Genomic DNA, 21,973 nt, shown 5'->3' on the forward strand with positions numbered 1-21,973 from the left:
GGTCCAAAGGGAGGACGCAGACAGCTCAAGTTCCAAAATCTAAAAGATGAATTGTTAAACTGAATGTGTCCTATGTGGACAGTCAGCTGACATGGCAAAGAGTTCAAGTATACATTTCACAATAAAAATCTAACACATTTTATTATATTAACCAAATGTCTGTGGCTCCCTTATTACTAGCAAAATGTCTGGCCATTAAAGCAAGATGCTGTACTTAACTATAGAAAGAAATCAAGGATATCTTTTGAGCTACACAGATATGCAGACAGGTTCATATGTCTTCTCTGTCAGTGACTTCTTTATAGGGGGGGGGGTTTAAAAGAAAAACTATAAGTTATATAATTAAAAAAAATGTTATTCTTATGTTCAAACTTTAAAGTTGTTGGGATCAGTTTTTTCCCAGATATTTGTTGTTTAGATTTGCGTTTCTTATGGGCATTTTCTAGTTTTTGTGTTGCCGAGAACAGTATCAGCATTCTTGTTTATTAAACTCTTAGTAAAACCAGTGTTCCTGTGGCTGTGCGGTGTATGGGGCACATGGAAGTTCCTTGTCACGCAATAGAAAACATTCATACTGAGCATAATTATTCCAAAATTTATACAAAGCATCTAAACATTCATAGTGACATTTTGTGAGGTGGCTTAACATTTATAACATTGCTCCTTTGGTATATTACATTAAGTTCATGTGACTTAGCCTAAGCACCGTAGTGCCCCCTCAAGATAACAGGTATAACCCACTTCTCTTGTGCTGACTTCACTTAATTTTCTTAAGGCAATAATGTGGCATACATATTACATATATGTGGTTTATTCAGTAAGGTTGCTTGTAGCCAGCCAGTATGTTTGTCATTAATTTATCCAGATTTATACAATTTTATTACTGACTCACTATTACTCGAACCACAGATTTATTTGCTGCCAGCGAGTAGAACTTGTACGACTTTTTCCAAATGACCTGTCGCAACTAATCGGTGTATATGTCAGGCAATGAGTAACAAGAAATTGCAGTGTAGAAAAGCTAAATCATGTTTGCAGCCAGTCTGACTCAGCATTACCTTTACAGTGTGACCAATGGAGCTATGAGAAGTAGATTGTGCAAGTGTCTCATTCTGTCTGTATCTTAGTCATAGTTTTAAAAGAGATCTGCACCAGGCGTGATCATCAAGCGCTTTAAAATCAAATCAGCTGGTTAAATGTATCATTACAGTTGATAGATACTGTATCAGTCACTGTGAGGCTTTAGAATTCAGGTCACGTGTCATCCATCTGTTGGTTTAACTCTTACCACTCGTTGCCAAATTGTGGATTACACAGCAGAGTTATTTGAATAGGAAATTGGCCATTACATGTGGGGCTATGAAACTGTAAAACAGGTTTGCAGAAATGCCACTGCACTCACTCTGAATCTGTGGGTGTGCTGAGTCAGATAATAGAGGTGACTATGCAACTTTGGTTGCTTTTTTAACTTCTTTCTGGAAGCTTCAAAAGGTTTTATTGACGAGTTCATTGATTACAAAACAGTTAAAGCCAGTTGGAGTGTTTCGGCCTGCTGGCTTTCATCAAAGCAGGAAACCAAACAGAAAACATTACTCCGTGTTCCTTGTGTCCTGAATTTACCTGCTTAGATCAGACAGCTTTTCTGTTGAGCTTCTGTTTTTTCATGGATTAATTTGCCATAAAATGAGATCCGATCCTTCCAATTTAATGTTCTGATTGTAAGACCTCCACATAGGACCTGCTGTGCTACTTTGACTGATTGTTTGTTCCGGAGAAATCACCACATGGGATTGTAGAGCGCTGTAAAACAGTGCTGAACAGCAACAGACTGGGAGGAATTTGAATTTAAAGAAGCCAGAGGGGTGAAAAAAAAAGTCGGAGGCGCCAGGAAACTGGGCAGCTGATGTTTTTTAAATAAAGCAGATTCTAGAAACACTCCTCAGATGACAGCTGCTGGTTACCTACCTGTGCCGGCACACCTATCAGTCAAAGCAGCAGCTGCTGCCATCTACACATTACACCTACAGAATGGAAACCCATGCCCTGAAGCTCCCAGTGCTCAGTTTTTGTGCTGATGTTAATGCCAGAGGTGGTTTGAAACTGCAGTTACTCAGTCAGCAGAGCACTGGTGACTTTTACACACTGTGCACCTCAATAGTTGGCATCCCCACTTTCCCCACTTCATGGCTGAATTTCTCTGGTTCCTGAGCACTTACAGCTGATCATGGAATATCTGTGAAGAAAGCAATTTCACAAGCTCACTTGTTGCAATCATGGCACACAACACTCGAATACAGCGAGCTCTTTACAACAACTCATCCTTTCCAAAATGTTTGTAAAAACAGACTGCGTGAATAGGTGCTCGATTTTATGCACCTGTGGCATAAATAAATGAAAAGAATAAACCTGTGGAATTCAAAGATTAAGACGTGTGGCCCTTTTGGGACCCTTATTTTTGTCTATGTAGTGTATAAATAAATAGATGTCTGAATTCATTCATTGCACAAACCAGTTTAGTGATTGACTATGTTATGCAGGACTACCTTACTATGACTTCTATTATATTTTTCCAAAGAATAAATAGCAGCCTGAGTGCCCAATCTAACTGCTGAGCTCATTTTGGAGGAATTCAACACTTACAAGGACAAAAGGATAAGAGTGTAATAATAATAATAATTATTATTAGTAGTAGTAGTAGTAGAGGTAGTAATAGTAGTAGATACAGGACATTTATGCCAGAAAATGTTTTAATGGCAGACTGCACTAATATGTGCTTGAATTTATACACTGTGGCAATGGAACTGAAAACCCTTGAATCCAAAGGTTAAAAGGTGTTGCCCAGTGTGTCCCATGTACAGCCAGCATAAAAGTATCCAAATGTACATCTATTGTACATTTGGATATTTTAACATCTGTGGGGACTGACTTGCTATTGGCCTCAAATGGCCATTGTAGAAAAGATGTTTTTGGCCCTTGCTTTGGTTTTATTGATTTAACACTTAAGGTGTCCGCTTTAAACAAAGACTAAAGCCACTGTGTCTGACCCCAAACTGGTCGTTTTCATTTGATCTTAAGAGAATTATCAGACTTCTTGGCTTGTCTGCAGATTTTTTAGTGTCTTTTAGCTGGTTGAAGTCTACTGACTTAGTTCATTCTCATCATTCTGCTTGACTTGCAGCAGGCAGTTGCTGTCAGAGGTGAAAAAGTCCTATTAATAACTGCAACACCTGCCAGAAATAAACATCAAGTAAACATTTACATACTGAAGCTAGTGGAGCATTTCTCTCATGAGTCTCTTGAAACCAAAAAAAAGCTAAAAGGAGCTGATTTTTGGACCTATACTGTCAGGTGGACACATACATGACCCCATACAGGATGTTTCAATAAGTAACTGTTTGCTAAAGTTTTCCGTTTGAATGTTTTGCCTTGTTTACAATATTTACAGCCGGCTCCACTGCCCCCTAGTTGCAGCTCTAATGGAGGTTTGAACAAACAGTCTTATTTAAGGCGGAGTATGGAAAGCTCAATGTTCAAGTGTCACGTGATCATATTGTAATTGGATAGTTCAAAAAATGGGAAACAAAAAATAGAGAATGGGAATAAGGCATCTAATTGATTTAATGAGAATATTAGCTATACTAGCCTAACAAGCAGCACTGATGTTAGCTGTATTAGTACACTTGGTTCAAAAGTAATGTTCTTCAAAGATAATGTTCACTCTGCAGTAATAATCCACAGCTGCATGGCTGCCGGATACTTTCTGGATTGGCTTTAATTCTCAGACGGAAGCTACTTCCATGTTTTTCTGTTATTAATATATGAAATCAGCGTTAAATCCTAAACTGTAGCCAGATTTTTGGTTTTAGGGATTTCAGATTGTTATAATTGGAGCAGACAGTTACTGGCAATGACAGGTGTCCTGTTTATGTCATCAGGTTTATTGGTTTCATTGATCACTTCATGCTGTTGATGCAACACACATTAACCTTGTTTTGTCAACTTTGTGTTGGCAACAGAAAGAAAGCCTTTAAGTCGTGACCAAACTTTAGCACAGAGTGAACCGATGTTACTCCACAACTTTGACGGCATGAATGAAAAAGCGTGTGCGAGGTAAATGGCCTGTATTTATATAGCGCCTTTCTAGTCCCTAAGGACCCCAAAGCGCTTTACATATCCAGTCATCCACCCATTCACACAGACATTCACACACTGGTGATGGCAAGCTACATTGCAGCCACAGCCACCCTGGGGCGCACTGACAGAGGCGAGGCTGCCGGACACTGGCGCCACCGGGCCCTCTGACCACCACCAGTAGGCAACGGGTGAAGTGTCTTGCCCAAGGACACAACGACCGAGACTGTCCAAGCCGGGGCTCGAACCGGCAACCTTCCGATTACAAGGCGAACTCCTAACTCTTGAGCCACGATCGCCCCATGAGGTGTGTGAGTTCTGAAGAGAGCACTTCATTCCAAATTGGTCCTTATATTTATAATCCACTTAATGGAGAGCAAAGCAGACATCCCCATCAATCTGTTTACATCTTCATATCTCCTGTGTAAAAATCCAATCAGACTAGTGATCAGCCTCCGAGCTCCATTTGACCCGAGAGCAAATAATTCATCACACTGACCAAATAATACCACCCTGCCAGTCCCCAGTCATTATCCCACTTCACCCGCACATACACTGTATTTAGACCCTCTGCGCAAGATGCTGTTTGTTAAATGTTTAGAGAAAGTGACACAATAGCAGGCTATAGCGATTGCAGGCTTGTATCGTTCCAAACCCCAATGAGGACACACTCAGCACACGTGCGCAGGTCGGCCCCTGGGATTGGTTTTAATTAAATCACGATAACAGGAGCGGGCCAAGATCTCATCCCTCCATTCTCCCTCAAACCATCACCTAATCACACACAGCACATACACTGACACACACACACTGTAATTATCAGCCCTACTTTTACACCGCACTATATAATTACGCTGTCAATTTGCAACGCTAAGATTTACTGCCGAGCCCTGAACACAAAGCATTTTTTTTTGCTTTAAATTCTGTAAGGACAACAATGGCTGAGCCGGGAGAGCGACCCAAACTTTGTTCACTCTTAAATTATTATTCATGGGATTTACAATAGGGTGTCTGCAGAGTGCTGAGTGAGTGCCAGTGCGTGTCCTAATAGTATTGTGTTATACAGTGCTGTATTGTTAGCAGACCACTAAAGCTTCCCATCTACTGCTCGGTCTCATTTAGCCAGACACAATGGATCCTGGACAATGATGGTGTGGAGTACTATTCACCTCAGCATGTGTGTGTGTGAATATGCACATGTGCCCACAGACACACAGATACAATTACATCATGTGTCTATTGGGGGAAAAACACAGGCAAACACACACCTGCAGGCACTTGAATTGATACAAGTAGACAGGTGTTGATGTTCCATGACACGCACATATTCATGCATGCAATTTTCCTAAAGTGCATCACAGCTGCAGAACAGAGCAAATGCGTTCATACGGGCTCACAGAGCAAATACAGAAACACAAGCACGCACAGACATGGCAACACAAAGACAGTCTCTCTGTTGTTGAAGTGATGCTTACGCTTTGGGGTGCTTCCTGAGATCGGGACATGAAAATGTTTAACCCCCTAATAACCCCAGTGGACCCGAGTAAGAAGCTGAACTCAACAGACAATAAAATTTGTGGCACACGAGGAAAATATAGTGTAACAGACTGAAAGTGCTTGGGGACACATATACATATCAATTTGGACAGGTTCAAATTTAATGTAAAAGTAAAATCCATTTTAATTTGGCCGTATGGCTCTGCTAATGTGGCGCCCGGGAGCAAGTCTGACAAGTAACACAATTTGTGTAATTTTGCCACTGTATACCACCATAGTGCATTTTAAATCCAACAGTCAGGACCGAAGTGCACACTTTCAGATTTAAATAGCCAGCGATAAAGGTGTCAGAACCAGAGAATCAGGCCATCCTAATAAATATAGCACTGCTGATAACTTACGTATGATTGCGTACGCTGTAATTCAGTTCAGCTCAAAAATGAAGAAGGAAATGAACAAATCCTCTGGCTCAGTTTGCTAATCTGTGGGGGGTTCTGTTTTTTTTTTATTGTTTTTTAAAATGTTGTCCTGGAATCCAGATTTACTTGCTCCTAAATTATGCATAAGTATAAACACAAGTAAAGGTAGTCTGAGTTTGTCTATTAAAAGTTCAGGAAAAAACACATGAGTACTTTTTGATAAAAAGAAAGAGAATTTCTATGTGAAAATTATTACCCAGCTTTCAGCTGCCTTTCAGCCAAGCAAACGCACATGAAAATAATCATACTTCAAAGCAAAGATGCAATAATTAGTCACACTTGCTTATGAGTAGGATGTAATGTGCTAAAGTTGTCTTGAGAAGTTTGGACTTACAGTACAGAACACAGTTTCCTGAACTCAACACCTGGCGTTGGATTGCCTTTGTTTCTCACTTCTTTCTGTCTGATTTTGTCTGCTTTTCATTGTCAGGTGCTTGTAATTCCAGTTGCCACTTGTCAGTCACATGGTGTGGTGGAACTTGACACCTTTCTCCTTGGATGTTCTGTTGTTCTTGTCATTATTTAAAACAAATTTAAAAAAACAAACTTATCTCTCTGCTACACACACCACAAACTGTTTACTTGAGATCTGAAGCAGATCTAAGAGGAACACTGTTGTGGTATATGAAAGGGCGACGGAGGTTCCAGAAGAAGGTCATTCGTTTTTAGCTTATGGTGTCAGTGTCACAGTACTTTGTTCTTATGTCTGTTTTTACCCTGGATAAACTCTTTTGCACTTCCTGTCAACGTCTTAACTGGAACTAAATCAAAGAGCAATGGGCGGGGCCGAAGAGATGAATAAAATGAGAAATCAAAACTGAAAACTGGCTATATAGCATAACAGTGTGATCTCACAGTTCCCTCAGGCTATCAAAGCCTCACATTACACCATGCTAATATTAATCAATAAAGTCCATAAGGCTGTGCCAGACATTGCTCTCGTTTTCATTTTATGTTCTATTCACATTTCAACTTGCTTTCTATTTCCTCATTTTACTTAGTTATGTGTGTGCTCTCTGCTGTACTGTTACTTACTGGGTCACAATAACCTAGTAACCATAGTAAGCTAACGGCTAAATCCATGCCTGTAGGTGAGAAAAGTTAATTACATACCTAAAGACTCAGACTGGCAGCAAGCTATAAAGCTAAGGATACAAAAAGAAGGTTTAAACCACAGCTAAAATCACAGAAAGATGCTACACAGTTCAGACAGACAGCTCGAAAGTCATAGTAAGACAGCTAAAATGAAGCCGTTTGGGGTTGGTTGGTGTGTACAGATTTTAGTTTTAATTCTAAGAACCTTATCTTTTAAGATAGGCTTAAAAAAGATGCAGTCCCTACTTAATTCCCTGTGTTTGATAAGTATACATATATAACCTCCACATGATGCGCTCCTTTGTCCTCTTAATGTTTCTGCATCATGCTGTTAGCACAAAATCAATGCTTCATTTCTCAAGAAGGATTTTATTGTGAAGCATATTTTGTAAAAGTGCTCTGGAACATTATGACAGTATACATTTCCTCCTATCATGTCTCAGTTGGGTCATCCATGGACAGAACGTCCGCTCATTCAACTGAACACTCATTCTCCCCTCTCACCGTCAAAGACTGCAATCTGCTCCAGATATCAGAAGGATTTTAAATGTGTTTTGCCTCATCATGCAATATTTCTACTAGTGTTATTATAAAGGTCAGCCCAGCTATAACCATAGCATGTACAGCTAAACTTATAGCTAGTGATGAAGAACAGCATATAATATAATACTGTTAGTAAAGGAAACTGTCTAGCTTTGATACTAGATGGTGAGACTGACAACATATCCAAAGGCACCCTGTCATGGTCCTGGGTTTTTGAACCCCTGAATTTAATGTTTTTAGACATTGAATTCTTGCTATTAACAATTTATATCAATAATTATTAATACTTTTTTGTGTGGTCGTGTTGTTTGGACTTGCCTCCTTTATTATTAAATGTTAAAACATTTGAGGTTACTAGGTCACTACTAGCAGAATAATCTGTTGGTTGTTTAGTCAGAGGGATCTGTCCCAGACTCTGTGAAGTAAAATGGGCCTCATTCACTAATATTTGTGTAGAACAGGGTCTTAATTCGAGCAAAAGAGGAATCGACGTGGAGACTCAGAGTTCATGACACATGTGCACTGGCAAATTTTGTTTCTACCACTGTATGTTGGTAAATCTACACAGAGCCACACCCTCATTTCTCTATGTAAGCCAACACATTTGCCTTTGTTTGCATTCAGTTCAACTCGGTTTTATTGATACAGCGCCAAATCACAACGACAGTCACCTGAAGGCGCTTTATATTATAAAGTAGACCCAACAATATTACATGCAGACAACAACCTAACAATTATATGACCCCTATGAGAAAGCACTTCGGTGACAGTGGGAAGGAAAAACTCCCTTTTAACAGGAAGAAACCTCCAACAGAACCAGCCTCAGGGAGGGGGAGGGAAGACAGGACAAAAGACATGCTGTGGAAGAGAGACAGAGATTATTAACAAATATGATCCAATGCAGAGAGGTCTGTTAACACATAGTGAGTGAGAATGCATGGAGTAAGTGGTAAAGTTTGAGAGAGCTAAGGCAATAATAATTTTACTGCTGAAGAAATTCAAGCCATTTCCAAGGTGGAAGTCGGAGAAGGCACACTTTTCAAAAGTGTTTCCTCAGGAGTAACAACAGTAGAGAAAAATGATGCGTGGGCTCCAATAAGCCATGTGGTTACTGTTGTATCCCCCCGCAGCACTGACTCCGGCTGAGGTAAAAAGGAAATGATTCGACATTAAAGTCGAGGCAATAAGAGAATAATGGACCGGAAGAAAAAGGAATCAAATGGAAGACATGGACCACTTTATCTGTCAGCCGAAGCTGTGAGACATGGCAATTATTTGGAAAACATCTCTAAGAGGGATATTACCCAAATATTCAATCACTACAAATTTTATTCAAGAAAAAAAAACATGCATTCTATTTACACAGCGCCAACAATGGTGATCTCAAGGCCTTTCAAAGTGGTCTGCATACCCACGCCCTGCATACCCGAATGGCCAGGTTATCCACAACCGGCTGGTTCAGCTGGATGCAGTGAATGACAGCAACAAGCATAAGACTTTTGATAATGATAGTGGCTTGTCCTTTGTGTTAAAGGACAAGCCACTATCATTATCAAAAGGAAAACAATAACAATAACTGGCCACAAAACAAAAGTCTAGGACAGGGTACCAGGTAGCTCTCACAAGCTTTGGGAGTCCGCTTGCCTAATTTCTGATTGGAGTCAGCTGGCTAAGGTAGTATTTAAGGCCTTTTTCTCACAAGTATTGAGACAGGTTGCAGCTTTAGTCGCTAGGCAAAAATTAGGCTTTTGTCTGAACCTCTAACCAGGGTCTAAAAACTGTCTGTCTATTTTAACATACTTATCTTCAGCATGTGGCTTTTATTCCTGCTGTGAAGCACTTTGTAACTCTGTGTTTTGAAAAGTGCTATACAAATAAAGTTTTTATTATTAGTATTCATTATATCTGTAGTCACCTAAAATGTTATGAAATATGTTACCACAAACAAAACCAAGTGTTTAGATTTAAGAACTTAAATATCCCAAAAGACTGAGCAACGAGCCATCTGCTCCTGCCTCCAAACACTTTCCTACTGTGCTGTTATTTAAAATGAATAAGCTGTGGGTCCCTCCTGTCCACAGCACTGAATATGTGGCAGTTGGAATGACAGATTATTTAAACGTTGGTGAAATGGAAATTTTTACACTTTATGCATTGAATGAAATCAGTAGATGGAGCTTTGATGTGCACACGAGTGCAGCGCGTTGCTCCATTAGTGTTTGGCAGTGTTTGTATTGCCAGTATTGCCTCTTCGTGGGACTCAGAAATAGATTGTCATAAGAGTATTAGCCTGATGATACTATTTAATACTTTGGGACTGGCACGGCTGAGAAACCTTGGCCTGACCTGCTGTTTCTCTCTGAAATGTCCCTGTAGTGAGGAAAGAGCTGGTGGAGAAAACTTGAATCCATTGGATCCCCAAAAAATATTTTTTCCTTTTAAATGAAATCATTGCTGTGGTCATGCTCTAATGCTCCTTTTTGAACAAGAAGTCCCAAATACAAAGGTGCAAGTGAAGCTGAATTAGGAATTAATTATTTTTGCAATTTTCTATAAAAAGACAATTTTTAAGAAAAGTTCAAACAAAGAGTGATTGTGTATCAGTTTGACACACAAGGGAAACAATGTGTTATTTTTTGTATGTAGTGTGGTTTGACTATGATGAATAGATGTAATAAATGAATGCACAGGAGACTCACAGACGTACCCTCCTTCACTGTTTCCAGAATAAGTTTGTATGTAACCACAATAAATCAAACAGCAAATGTTTTTTTTTCTTGTTTACTTTTTCTTGTTTATGAGCTTTCTTGCTAGCTCCCCTGTCCGCTGCGTGCTGATGCATTCTTTGTCTTCTGCTTTTTAGGCTCATCAGGTGGCTGAGTATGTAATTTTGTTGTTAAAGGTGCCCTGTGGAGCTTTATTGTAAAGAATGAATGCTTGTTTACTCACCAGGCTGCATTTTGTGTGTCCTTAAAAGGTCGGGTGATCAGCTGACAGAATCAGTGAGACCTTTTCTTCAACATGATTGGGAAACCCAGTTTTTACATTTTAAACTTTTTTGTTTACCCACTTGTGTTCTTCATCATCACAGGATCAAGCAAAACATAACAAATGTTCAAATACAGCTGGGTACCTGAGACAAGTCAACATTAAAAGAAATATCGATCCTAGTGGCACCGAGTGCTACAGTGTGAGTCCAGTTGTACAAAGGTTTTATGAAACTGTTTGACCAGCGAGTGATGTTCAGCACTGCTACTAGAATTCTGCCTTAAGAGCTCCTGAGAAGTCAGAAAGTACAACCCCAACAGGGGAGTTGTACTAATTTAGACTCTTGATCCTTCAGTAAAAACAAATGTAATGTCTTTAAAAGCTTACGCTGAGCAAAACAATGTCTATACATGCAAAAGAAAACAGTTCTAACTTGCTTTATATGCAGGGCCCAAATAATGATGAACTACAGTCAACATTTTTCTCTCTCCAAACACGCTTATATACCCTTTGCTGATGGGCTTTACTTGCAATAGATACACAGTCATATAGGTCAGCTGGAGTGGGTCAGGTATAAAGTGGGACAAAGTTAGCGCAGAGTCTGGACAACCTCCTCTTGGGCAAAAATGGCTCAGATAAGCTGTGACGTCCAGTGGCTGGCAGCAGGTTTAGGAGACGCCTATCATGTAATAGCTCTAATAGCTTATCTACTCCACCTGAGCGCCATTTATCTCTGTGATTAGCCTGCAGTATTGCACATGGAGCAGTAATGAGCCTGACACCAACATAACCTAATAACTGTGGAGGTGTTGCAGCACTTTCCTGTGTGTGCCTTTGTGTAGCTAATTTGAAAAAGGGAATTTGCCTGTGGCTTTAGAGTGATAAGTCTTCTGAGTGTTAAAGATGAGTTTTGTTTTACTTCAGTCTTTTTTTTAATTAGAAAATGTTACATTTCAGTTTTTCTGCTAAAATCTTCTTTTTCATTTGTGTGTTCCACAGAGGCACCAACTTGATAAAAAGGGGTCGCCATTAAGTGGACCCAGTCGTTAACCCTAACCTCCGATGGTTTCTCAATTAACTAGTGGATGTCCAAAGGTTGAACATCATAAAAAGAAAAGACTGTCAAATTTAAAAAAATAGCTGCTTTCAGTATTTCAATTCAGTTTTATTTATATAGCACCAAATCACAATTACAGTCGCCTCAAGGTGCTTTATATTGTAAGCTAAAGACCCTACAGTAATACAGCTTTGGGCAAGCATTTGGCGATAGTGGGAAGGGAAAACGCCTTTTTAACAGGAAGGAACCTCCAGCTGAGCCAGGCTGAGGGAGAGGCAGCTATCTGGGAGATGGATGTGGGTGAGGGAGGCAGGAAAAGGGACTAATGAAAACTAATGATTAAATGCAAAGTTGTGTGTAAACACATAGTTATATATATCCCAGTAAGCACAAGTAAAGCAGCAGTCCGAGAGCAAAGTGCTCTATTGTGGTGATAATGCACTATGAGGTTATTAAGACAAGATGGGGCCTTGATTATTGAAGACCTTGTATGTGAGAAGGATTTTAAACTTGATTCTGGATTTATCAGGGATCCAATAAAAATAAGGCAATATGGGAGAAATATGCTCTCTTTATACTATGTACTATATAAGTCCTGTATGGACACATTTATCTAACTGTGTACATCAGTGTGGATGTGCTTTTCACTTGGTCTAAAGTACACTAAACTTACAGAGAGATAATACATACCAAACTCACTTGCATGTCTGCTGTTTCTTTCTCTGTGTGACCCACTCTGACACTAACTTACCTCAGAGGACTGCTGTCTTGTCTGCTGGCCATGTATCACCGCGTCTGGATAACTGCAGCCTAGAATATTCTGTTCAGCTAGAGGTGGCGGATGTGAGGGGAAAATAGAGGCGAGGATGGTGAATTACCAGGGGCAAATTGCCACACTGATTGCAAAGGCGTGCCACCCACTGATGATTTGCATAAATAAATATTCAGTAATTATGTTGAGACCTTGTGCACAGAAGAAGTTTCTGCAAATATCTTCCTGTCACACGTGGAACTAGAAATCTCTGTGTGAGAAATGCTTAAAACATAACCCACACTGGAGCTCTTTCCTGTCCTGACAGGCGTTTAAGGATGGCTATAAATTACTTTAAACTGTACCACAGTGTTTGGATTTTTTTTCATTGTGTTTTCCTTCACTTTCTGAGTCTTTTTACTTCACACTATACCTGTAAAAAGTAAAGCCATAAAATATTTAAAAGGCTTCTGGTTCACCTCAGGCGTCAGCGCGAAGATCTAACATCTGAAACCTGTGAACGTCTGTTTTCTTTTCCAATAAAAAAAATGCTATGTTTTGGTATTTCTCAAAGTCAGATGAATAATTTGCCAAATTCATGTTATTACTCGTGATTTACAGCAAATTGATGACATGCCAAAAAAGAGTGCTGGGAGTAAAATAAAACAGTAAAGTTGTGGGCTGGAAAACAGGCTCAACAAGGATAGGTCTTAACATTGTGGCTGATGTTGGGGATCAGGTGTTTTTTTTCTTCAGTAAGGAAACGTGGCACACAGGAATGTGTACATACAGGTGCACAAAATATGGAGAACATCCTACCTAACTGCCCCACCCCAGTCACAGAGTCACTAAAAGCTTTATGGTGATATTGAATGGAAATTGAAGCAGCCAGAGCCTTTCGTATGTTTTTCTGAGGATAAAACAGACACCTGTTGTTCCCTGACGATCTCCTCCTCTCCTCCTGTCAGCGCCTCTCGGCAGCACCACTTCTCTCCCTCTAGCCGTTTAGTAACAGTTCTCAGATGAGTCCTGAAGCAATAATTAATGCTCAGAGAACTCTTCTCACAATCACACACATTTGGGAAAATAATAAACTTTTTTCTTTGATATAACAAAATAAATAAATAAAACAATGCAGACAAAGCGGCAATATTCTCTATGGAGAGTGAATGTGAGTTTCATATCTATCTGTCTGTCTGTCTCCTGGGATCTGCTGGAGCCACTCACTGCCCCGAGTGGCCCGTTTACCACGAGGACCACCGCTGCCTTCACCCTGCACTCCTTCTTTAGCTCCTCTCTCAGGCTTTGGTATTTCTCAAGCTTCCCTTGTTCCATCTTCCTGGTGTTGCTTGGTACTTGGTATAGCTACATCAATCACTACAGCTGTCTTCCTCTGCTTGTCCAGCACAACTCTGTGCAATTGGTTAGCCATCAGCAGTTTGTCTGTCTGTATCTGGAAGGTCCACAGGATCTTATCTCAGTGATCCCATTTTGACCTTGGAATTTCTAGACCATAATCAGCACGGATGTTCTGGCAGCTACTTGGTTATGGCATTCCATGTGTGCCCTGTCTGCTAGCATCAGTCTGGCTTCTTTATTTAGCTCCAACAGATCTTCTGCTTGTTTATTTCATTTTGGAGATACTGCGTCTGTGATAAGTAGCTGAGTTTGGGAGAGACACGTATAGTTAGATCTATACGTAAACACTGATAGAATCTTTGTAAATTTTACCTCTGTACATCACCACAGTGTATTTTAATTATACAGCCTTTCAGCATCAAATGAAGGGTTTATGAAAATTACGATGAACTGCTTAGAAATTACAGACATTTCACCTATTTTTAGAGTTTCAAACATGTTAAACATCATTTTTAAGACTTGATTCAGACATGAAAATCCTTTGTGGTCAATGACTGCCTGAAGTCAAGAACCCATGGACATCATCAACTGCTGAGTTTCCTCTGTTGAGATGCCCTGCCAGGCCTTTACTGCAGGCGCCTTCAGCTGCTGCATGTTTGTGGGTCTCTCTGCCTTCAGCTTTGCACCCTTATTGCTAAAGGCGTCTCTTGATTGTGGATGATGGTACACCTACCTCGTTGAGAGTATTCTTCACCTGGTTAGATGTTAAGCACTGAGGTACTGTTGCTATCTTGCAGTTTGTTGTTTGTTTTATTCGCTCCAGTGTCCAATTACGGTCGCAGCAGATGGCCCCGCCCCTCCATGAGCCTGGTTCTGCCGGAGGTTTCTTCCTGTTAAAAGAGAGTCTTTCCTTCCCGTTGTCGCCAAAGTGCTTGTTCATAGGAGGTCATATGATTGTTGGGGGTTTTTTCTCAATACATGAATGTATGTGTTTGAATGTGTGTGTGAATGTGTGGATGACTGGATGTGTAAAGTGCTTTGGGGTCCTTAGGGACTAGTAAAGCACTATACAAATACAGGCCATTTACCATTTATGTATTATTGTAGGGTCTACCTTACAATATAAAGCACCTTGAGGTAACTGAATTGAATTGAATTGAGCAACTGTCAGTGTGTTATACATCCTTAGTTCATCTTCATGGAGTAAATGAGTTAGGAAGTGGCAGTGGACGGGCAATCAAGCCATTGATGTCTCTTTAACTCGTATGTTCATAAGTAATGAATTTTAAAACAGGCTCCTATTTTCATGTCCGCATGTGTAAGTAAACAACTTTAGCTTAGTTACTCAGTCTTCTATTGCTGTTTCTGTCTACTACAACAGATAGAAAGAAAATGATTTATTTTAACCAGCACAGTAGAGGTAGCTTCAGGCTGCACGGTGGCATCGTAAAGGGAAATAACATCGAAGACAGGAAGTAGTAGAACGCATTCATCTTCTGTGGAAAGTTAAGAAAACATTTGCCAGAAGCAACACACAGCTTAGAAAATTAGATTGAAATTGAGACCATACTACTTGCATTATAGGATTTCATCTGGGAATTAATATTCAGTATTTACAGCACTCACAACAACAGAGTGGTTTGCATGTGTTATAGCTAATCCACTCCTTTGGACCAGACCCAATCACTGAATTAAACTGTAGCACAGAGGTCAGTTTTGGTCCTGTGTTTTTGTCCATTTAATACATAACCATAGATATTTCGTGCTTACTGACAGACTTATTAGGTCAAGATTAAATGAAGGTGTAAATATCTTATGTCATTGTCTAGTGATACACCTAGCCCTGAAGACGAGGAAAAATTAAAATGAAATACTGAGCTGAGGGCCAAATACCAGCGTTCTGTAACTTTGGCGCAGATCTGTTTTACAGTCAGCAAATGTGGTTTTTCAAAATAAAAATCCACAGAGGCCACAGCCATGAATTCCAAGAGCATCAGTTATTAAAAACTCAACGGTACCTAATGTGGCAGTAACGAGAGCTGACACACTAACTGCAGATGACACTTTCTTCTGACAGTGGAAGCTCAAAGCAGGCAAAAATTATGCAAAACAGACTCATCACGTGTCACCTTCAGACCTGTGGCTACAGGGTCAACAACACATCAGATGTGTGAATGACGTGTTCTCCACACACATGCTGCACAAGGTTAACTGCAGCAGCTGCAGGGATTAGCTTTCCTGTTTAGTTTGTCACGTTTGATTTGAGTTCAAAATAAAATTTTGTGGAGTTATGGAAAAGATTATATAAAACTTGTCTCACAATGTGAAATACTTCCGAACCTTCAAATGTATTTCTGGCTGTAGGGCAGCTAATACTTTTTTCCCCCCGCTGCTGTAATTACATGGAGTCACACAGCCGGTTTCTCCCCACAGTTACCAAGTTTTTCTAATCAGATTGATTAAATCTGGTTTCAAGCCACGCATTAATCCCTGCTTCTGCTCCAGCACACTGGCATCCTGAGCATTCTTCCCTCTGACATTCACTTATTTTCCTTCTCATCTACAGTACAATTATCACCAGAGAACGCAGACCCCTGTGGTAAATGAATTTCATATTAGCCATATCACAGTCATTAGATGCACTAATCAACTTGGTCATTTTCTGCTGTGATTACAACAGCCTCGTAATGTCCCTTTTATCCATGCTGGCTAGCGTCTTCATCCCTTCACCTTAGTCTTCTCTTCTTCCTCCGGCTCCTCAGGATTTGCAGTGAATCTTCAGGTGATCCTGGCGAACCCGCGGGCACAGTTCAAACGGCGAGGCTCCCAGCCGGGGATGCAGGAATCCGACTTCCTCAAGCAGATCACCAAGGTCACCGACTTGGAGCCCAAGGCGAACAACTGCACACGGGTCAGTAACCGGGCATGTCTGTGTCTGTTGCAACAAAATGAAAAGAATTTCATTAAGGCGAGGTGATGTGACAGAATTTAACACCTTCTACTGGGACCTGAAACACCCAGTAAAAACATGTTCAAATATGCTGAAGAGGACTTTCCTAGAAATGGAAAATTTCCTTTATACTCAAACTTAAAGCAAAGATGTTCTTTTTAAGACTAACGATTGTCCCATCAGACTTTTGACCAGAACTCAACAACTGTAGACATGTTGAAGTTGGCGACTGCAGTGAGCTTTATAATACACACACAGGTAGACGGTTTCACACAGAAACATTTTTATACATTTTCTTCATTGCTATTTTACATTTTCTTCTCACAGAATGGAGACGTTCCTATGTCAGTCCAGCTGCCTGCTGCAGTACAGTTGCTCACTTTACTCACTCATTTTTACCCTTAAGGTGTATTTCTCTGGTTTTGCATAACGCCAGTGAAAGTGTATTGGGCTCCAAGCACTGCCAAGACTGAGATGCCTCCTACTCCTGCTAATTTGCTGCTATATTGTATGCGTAGACACTTACATGTAACCTGATCAGACACATTTTAAATGAAATGCAGAAAATGCAGTTCAGATGAAATTTGAATTCCATATTCAGACATTTTTACAAAATTAGTTGTGCAGTGTAGGATGAAGCTTGGCTGATTATACATAGGTGTTATATTTAATCCTGAAACCTGGCCCCTTGTGCAATTTTAAGTTAATGAGCTGATGTCAGGCACTGCCTTGAAAGAACGTGCAAAAATTGAAAATGATTCATCAAATGATTATGTATTAAAGAAACCTCTTTATACAACTTCCTGGTCCCCAAAAAAGTCCATTCAGTTAGATAAGGCAGTTCAACGTAGTTACCTAGTTACACAGCTGTTTTCGACCAGTTCAAATCCTGCCATAACCATTAGCTCACACTCCCATCGTAAGTAAAATGATATCACTAAGAGAGGGAAACTGGATTTATCCACTTAAGGCTGCGAGTTTTGCTTATGTCAGTGAAGACCTCTCTTAGTTCTTTTAGCCAAGACATTAATCCTAATATTGACCCTTGTTTTTTGGCCCGTCACCTTCAAGTTCAAATTGTTCCCTGAAATATGTCTCAAAAACCAGGTGTCTAGTCTTAATCTTTACTAAACTGCTAGAATACTGATAGACCGGACCTGATCTACAACGATCTACATTAGACCTGATCTACAACGATCTACAACGATCTACGTTGGACCTGATCTACAATGTCCAAATGATAACAGTGCTATATATTTGATATAGCTGTGGTGTGTCAGTATCTGTATCTGTTTAATTTTAACATTTATTTAATGCAGATTTCAATTTAACGGGGCCAAATAATCATTGATTAGAAGTGTTTTTAACATCCTGTGAGAGGACATTGTACTTGTTAAAGGCTGGAGAGATGCAGTTCTCACCAATGACACAAGAGGCTAAAGAAAAAATGAAGCATTTGGTGTTGCACAACTGTATCTGTGTGTCTCTACACCTTGAAGAAGGTGGAATCACAATCACTTTTAGGGAGCCCACTGGCTGTTTTCTCTTTCCGTCCTAAGTAAAAAAAATTTTTTAATGTTTTTCTTTTTTTTCTTATATGCACACAGGCTCAAGGTCACTGAGCAAACCTGAATTCTAACTCACACAATGCATTACATTCTTCTCCACTACAGATGGAAAGCAACTTTTATTTTTACTCCTATATAAATGTTTAAAGTCCAAACATTAAGCAGCTGTGCACATTTTGTGAAACTGAATGACAGGCCAACATGTCAGGAGCAAACACTAGTATATCTCAATATGCAGTTTGTAAATAGGCCACATTCAGCCAGAGTTATCAAACTGCAGTGACCTGCACACTGGAGGTGAATCGCACAGGCTAGTGCTTAATAAAAGCCCAATTTATTTATCCAATTTATCAGTTTTAATCTAGCATGTGCACAACATTTGTGTGTCTGGGGCACAAATACAGCCATAATGATAGTGACCATCACAGCAGTAACCATGGGGTATCCCCCTCCCCCTCTGCTATTGACAGCATGAGTCATGCTTTAAGCTAGTGGCACAGTCTAAACTTAGACACACACAGCCTGAATTGAATAGAAAGTGCGTTATAGCGCTATCAATTCTAGTTGTGTGCTTAGACAGCTTAGATCGATGCAGCTCATCTCAAATCGCCACAGCCCCTGTTGGCACCCGGTTTTATGAAGCCACTCATCCTCTTGACAACCATCACAGAGGCGCCTTAAAGGACTTTTTGTGACAAATGGATCCTATTATGTTTTTACCTTTCAAGGAATACATGAGCTTGAGCTCAACGTGCGATGCCTACAGCTGTTCCAAAAAGTACCAAGTCTGCAAGTGGCATTTACATGCTCTCTTTGTTTTGTTTTTTGGGTGCTTTTCTTATTAACGCCTTAGAGCCAGTTTGACTTTTTTAGCTCCAGACCAGTCAGCAGTGACCACTGGTTATCCATCACACCAGTGTTTGTTTTTTCAGTGGATGAATTTGAGGATCAGTGACAGAAATCCTCAGATTCAAGAGTTATTTATTTGCAATAACTTCTATAGCTCTATCAATTTTACTCAAGTTTATTGATCATTTCTTCTGAGAAATACATCCTGATAATGCCCACTGGGACATTTCATCCGTACCCAATACATCAAAAGCTACTGGCTGTTCTGTAAAAATGGGTTGGGGTGTTTATGGTTTCCCAGAGAGAGGGTTTTAAAGGATTCTGGTGGCCCTGTGATCTTTGTCCTCCCGACACCTTCAGGTTTAAATTGATTTCTTAAATGTATCGAGTTGTCTATTCTTATTCTTTACTAAATTCCTAAAATGATTAATTAGACATTTGCTGAACTCCATCACATTTTCAGTGAGTTTTACCTTGTGAAGCTTCGTTGTTTTAAAATGTTTCTTTTAGTTGCGTCGTGAGGACATCATTGCTGTTGCCAGATTTTATTTTATTTTTTTGTCAACAGCGGAGCCTCAAAAGGATCCACAGTGTGGCCCAACAAACATAATTAGTTCATTAGTTTCTGCTGCTGTTGAAGCTGAAGACAGTGAGGCTGTTGCAGAAAATGAAAGAGGAGCGTAAAACTAAGCAATCTGATGGAAAACATGTTGTAATTATCACTGACTTAAAAAGGTTTTATAGAGAATGTAAAGGTAAGTAACACATTATTAAATTCAATGACTATATTAGAGTTAATAACTTAATATTGATGTTGTACTACATAAGTGTTGCAATTACCTGAAAAATGCTGAATAAAAATAAGCAAAACAAAGAAACAAAATTAAAAACATCTCTAACATGTGTTTGTACAAGCTCAACTGAGTTTATTCAGAAAATGGGACAAAAACCACAGATGGGTCTGTAACTTTTGTGGGCGGGGATGAGGGGCGGAAAAACAATAGTGCTTTATCTTTTTCAGTTACACAGGTATCGCGCTGTATCGCTGATAGGGATGGGAATTGATAAGAATTTAGCAATTCTGATTCCATTATTGATATCAGTTAGCGATTCGATTCCTTATTGATTCTCTTATCAGTTGTCATTGGGTTCTCATTGTAGAATTCAAACCAGAGCAATTCTGCTTTATAAACGTGAACAGGTAGAAATAGAGGCTGCAGCCTCAGGATCTGGCTGCTGGGGTCGGCATCCACTCAGCGTTCACCTGGGGTCTTGGCTAGCTTAGCATTAGCCTGGTATCTCGACAGATGCTTGCAAAGAAGTGAAGTTGTGTTAGCAGCATAATCTGGTTGTTTCTGTCCTGGATGCAGTTTTCCACTTTACCATTTATCTCGTCCTTTTGTGCAATAAAAATAAATGCCCATATCCATCCTCTAGACCAGGGCTGGGGAGCTCCAGGCCTCAAGATGTCGCACTGGGTCAACACACCTGAATCACACCTGAAACTTCAAGACATGTTGAGGAGGTAATTTAGCCATTTAAATCAGCTGTGTTGGATCAAGGACAAACCTGCAGGACAGCGACACTCAAAGCCTGGAGTCCCCCAGCCCTGCTCTAGACTTTAGCTATTTTTCTATTTTCGAAAGGCAGGCAGACTAACAATTCCAAGGAATTGACTACTGGGAACCAATCTACGAGAACCGGTTCTCAGTTCCCATCCCTAATCACTGATGATTGCCTTGCAGTGTATCGAGTATCTCATAATATCGACATCATTATTATTATTGTTATTAAAAAAAACCAACTTTGTTATTGTGGGCAACATATTGTGTTTCTATTGTATCCCAGGTTACTCAGGATATGAACAATCCCACTGCTAGAGGAAATATGCACACACTCAGGTTAAGATTTTTAACCTGCAGTTAAGTGTAAAAGCACATAATTTTGAGGGAAAAAAATTGTAAATTACTTTTTACAGGAGGTATTTACGTCGACTGTTGCATTACTTTTAAAAAGCTTGGCGTAAGAAGCCTGCTGGAGAGAGAGATACTGATGCACCGATGTGTGGACTGGCTATCGGCCCGATACCGACTCAAATATAAATAAATTAATAATCAGTCAATCTGATATTATGACAATAGGATGATGTAGTCAACTGATCTCTATTGTCACATTATCCGATCAGTTTAAATAACAGTTTTCTTTGTTAATTACGCCACACATTAGCACACAGGTGTTAGTGAGAGTACACGGAGGAATCACAGCACAGAGTTCTCAGCATTTTGGAGTTTCACACCAGCAATGATAACATCTCTTCATGAATGCTGAAATAGTTTTTGATTTGATGACAAACTTTGGTCACAAGTGTTACACAACTAAAGCTCAGATGATGATGATGCCTCCCTGTTGGCTTTCCTCTCACCCACTCTCACTCTCATTATGTTTGGTGGGACTCTTGTTGGTAAGCTTTTAGTGCACTTTACTCTATTAATATTATTTCACTTCACCATTACAGCTTGTTACACACAACAGTGCCCAGATTTTCCTGCTACGAACCGATGATGGTACAACTCAAAGACTTGTTTACCAGTGGAGTACTTTAACTTCACTTTCTTTAAGGCTTGCATTCAAGTACTTTTTATTTTCAGAAAAAAATACCAAAGCTGCTGTTTTATCCGAAATAAGCAAATACAGAATTTAATCATT

At 39.8% G+C, this 21,973-nt stretch overlaps 1 protein-coding gene across 1 annotated transcript in view; it reads left to right on the top strand.

The window, feature by feature from the left end:
• b3gat2 (beta-1,3-glucuronyltransferase 2 (glucuronosyltransferase S)) overlaps positions 1–21,973 on the top strand; it is a 58,698-nt gene that overhangs the window by 28,911 nt on the left and 7,814 nt on the right. The window contains exon 3 of the mRNA XM_026189786.2: positions 16,663–16,811. Coding sequence (XP_026045571.1) covers positions 16,663–16,811 — 149 coding nt within the window. The remainder of the gene's footprint in view (positions 1–16,662; positions 16,812–21,973) is intronic.

This window comes from Astatotilapia calliptera, chromosome 13 (genome assembly GCF_964374335.1).
Source record: "Astatotilapia calliptera chromosome 13, fAstCal68.1, whole genome shotgun sequence".
NCBI classification, from domain to species: domain Eukaryota; kingdom Metazoa; phylum Chordata; class Actinopteri; order Cichliformes; family Cichlidae; genus Astatotilapia; species Astatotilapia calliptera.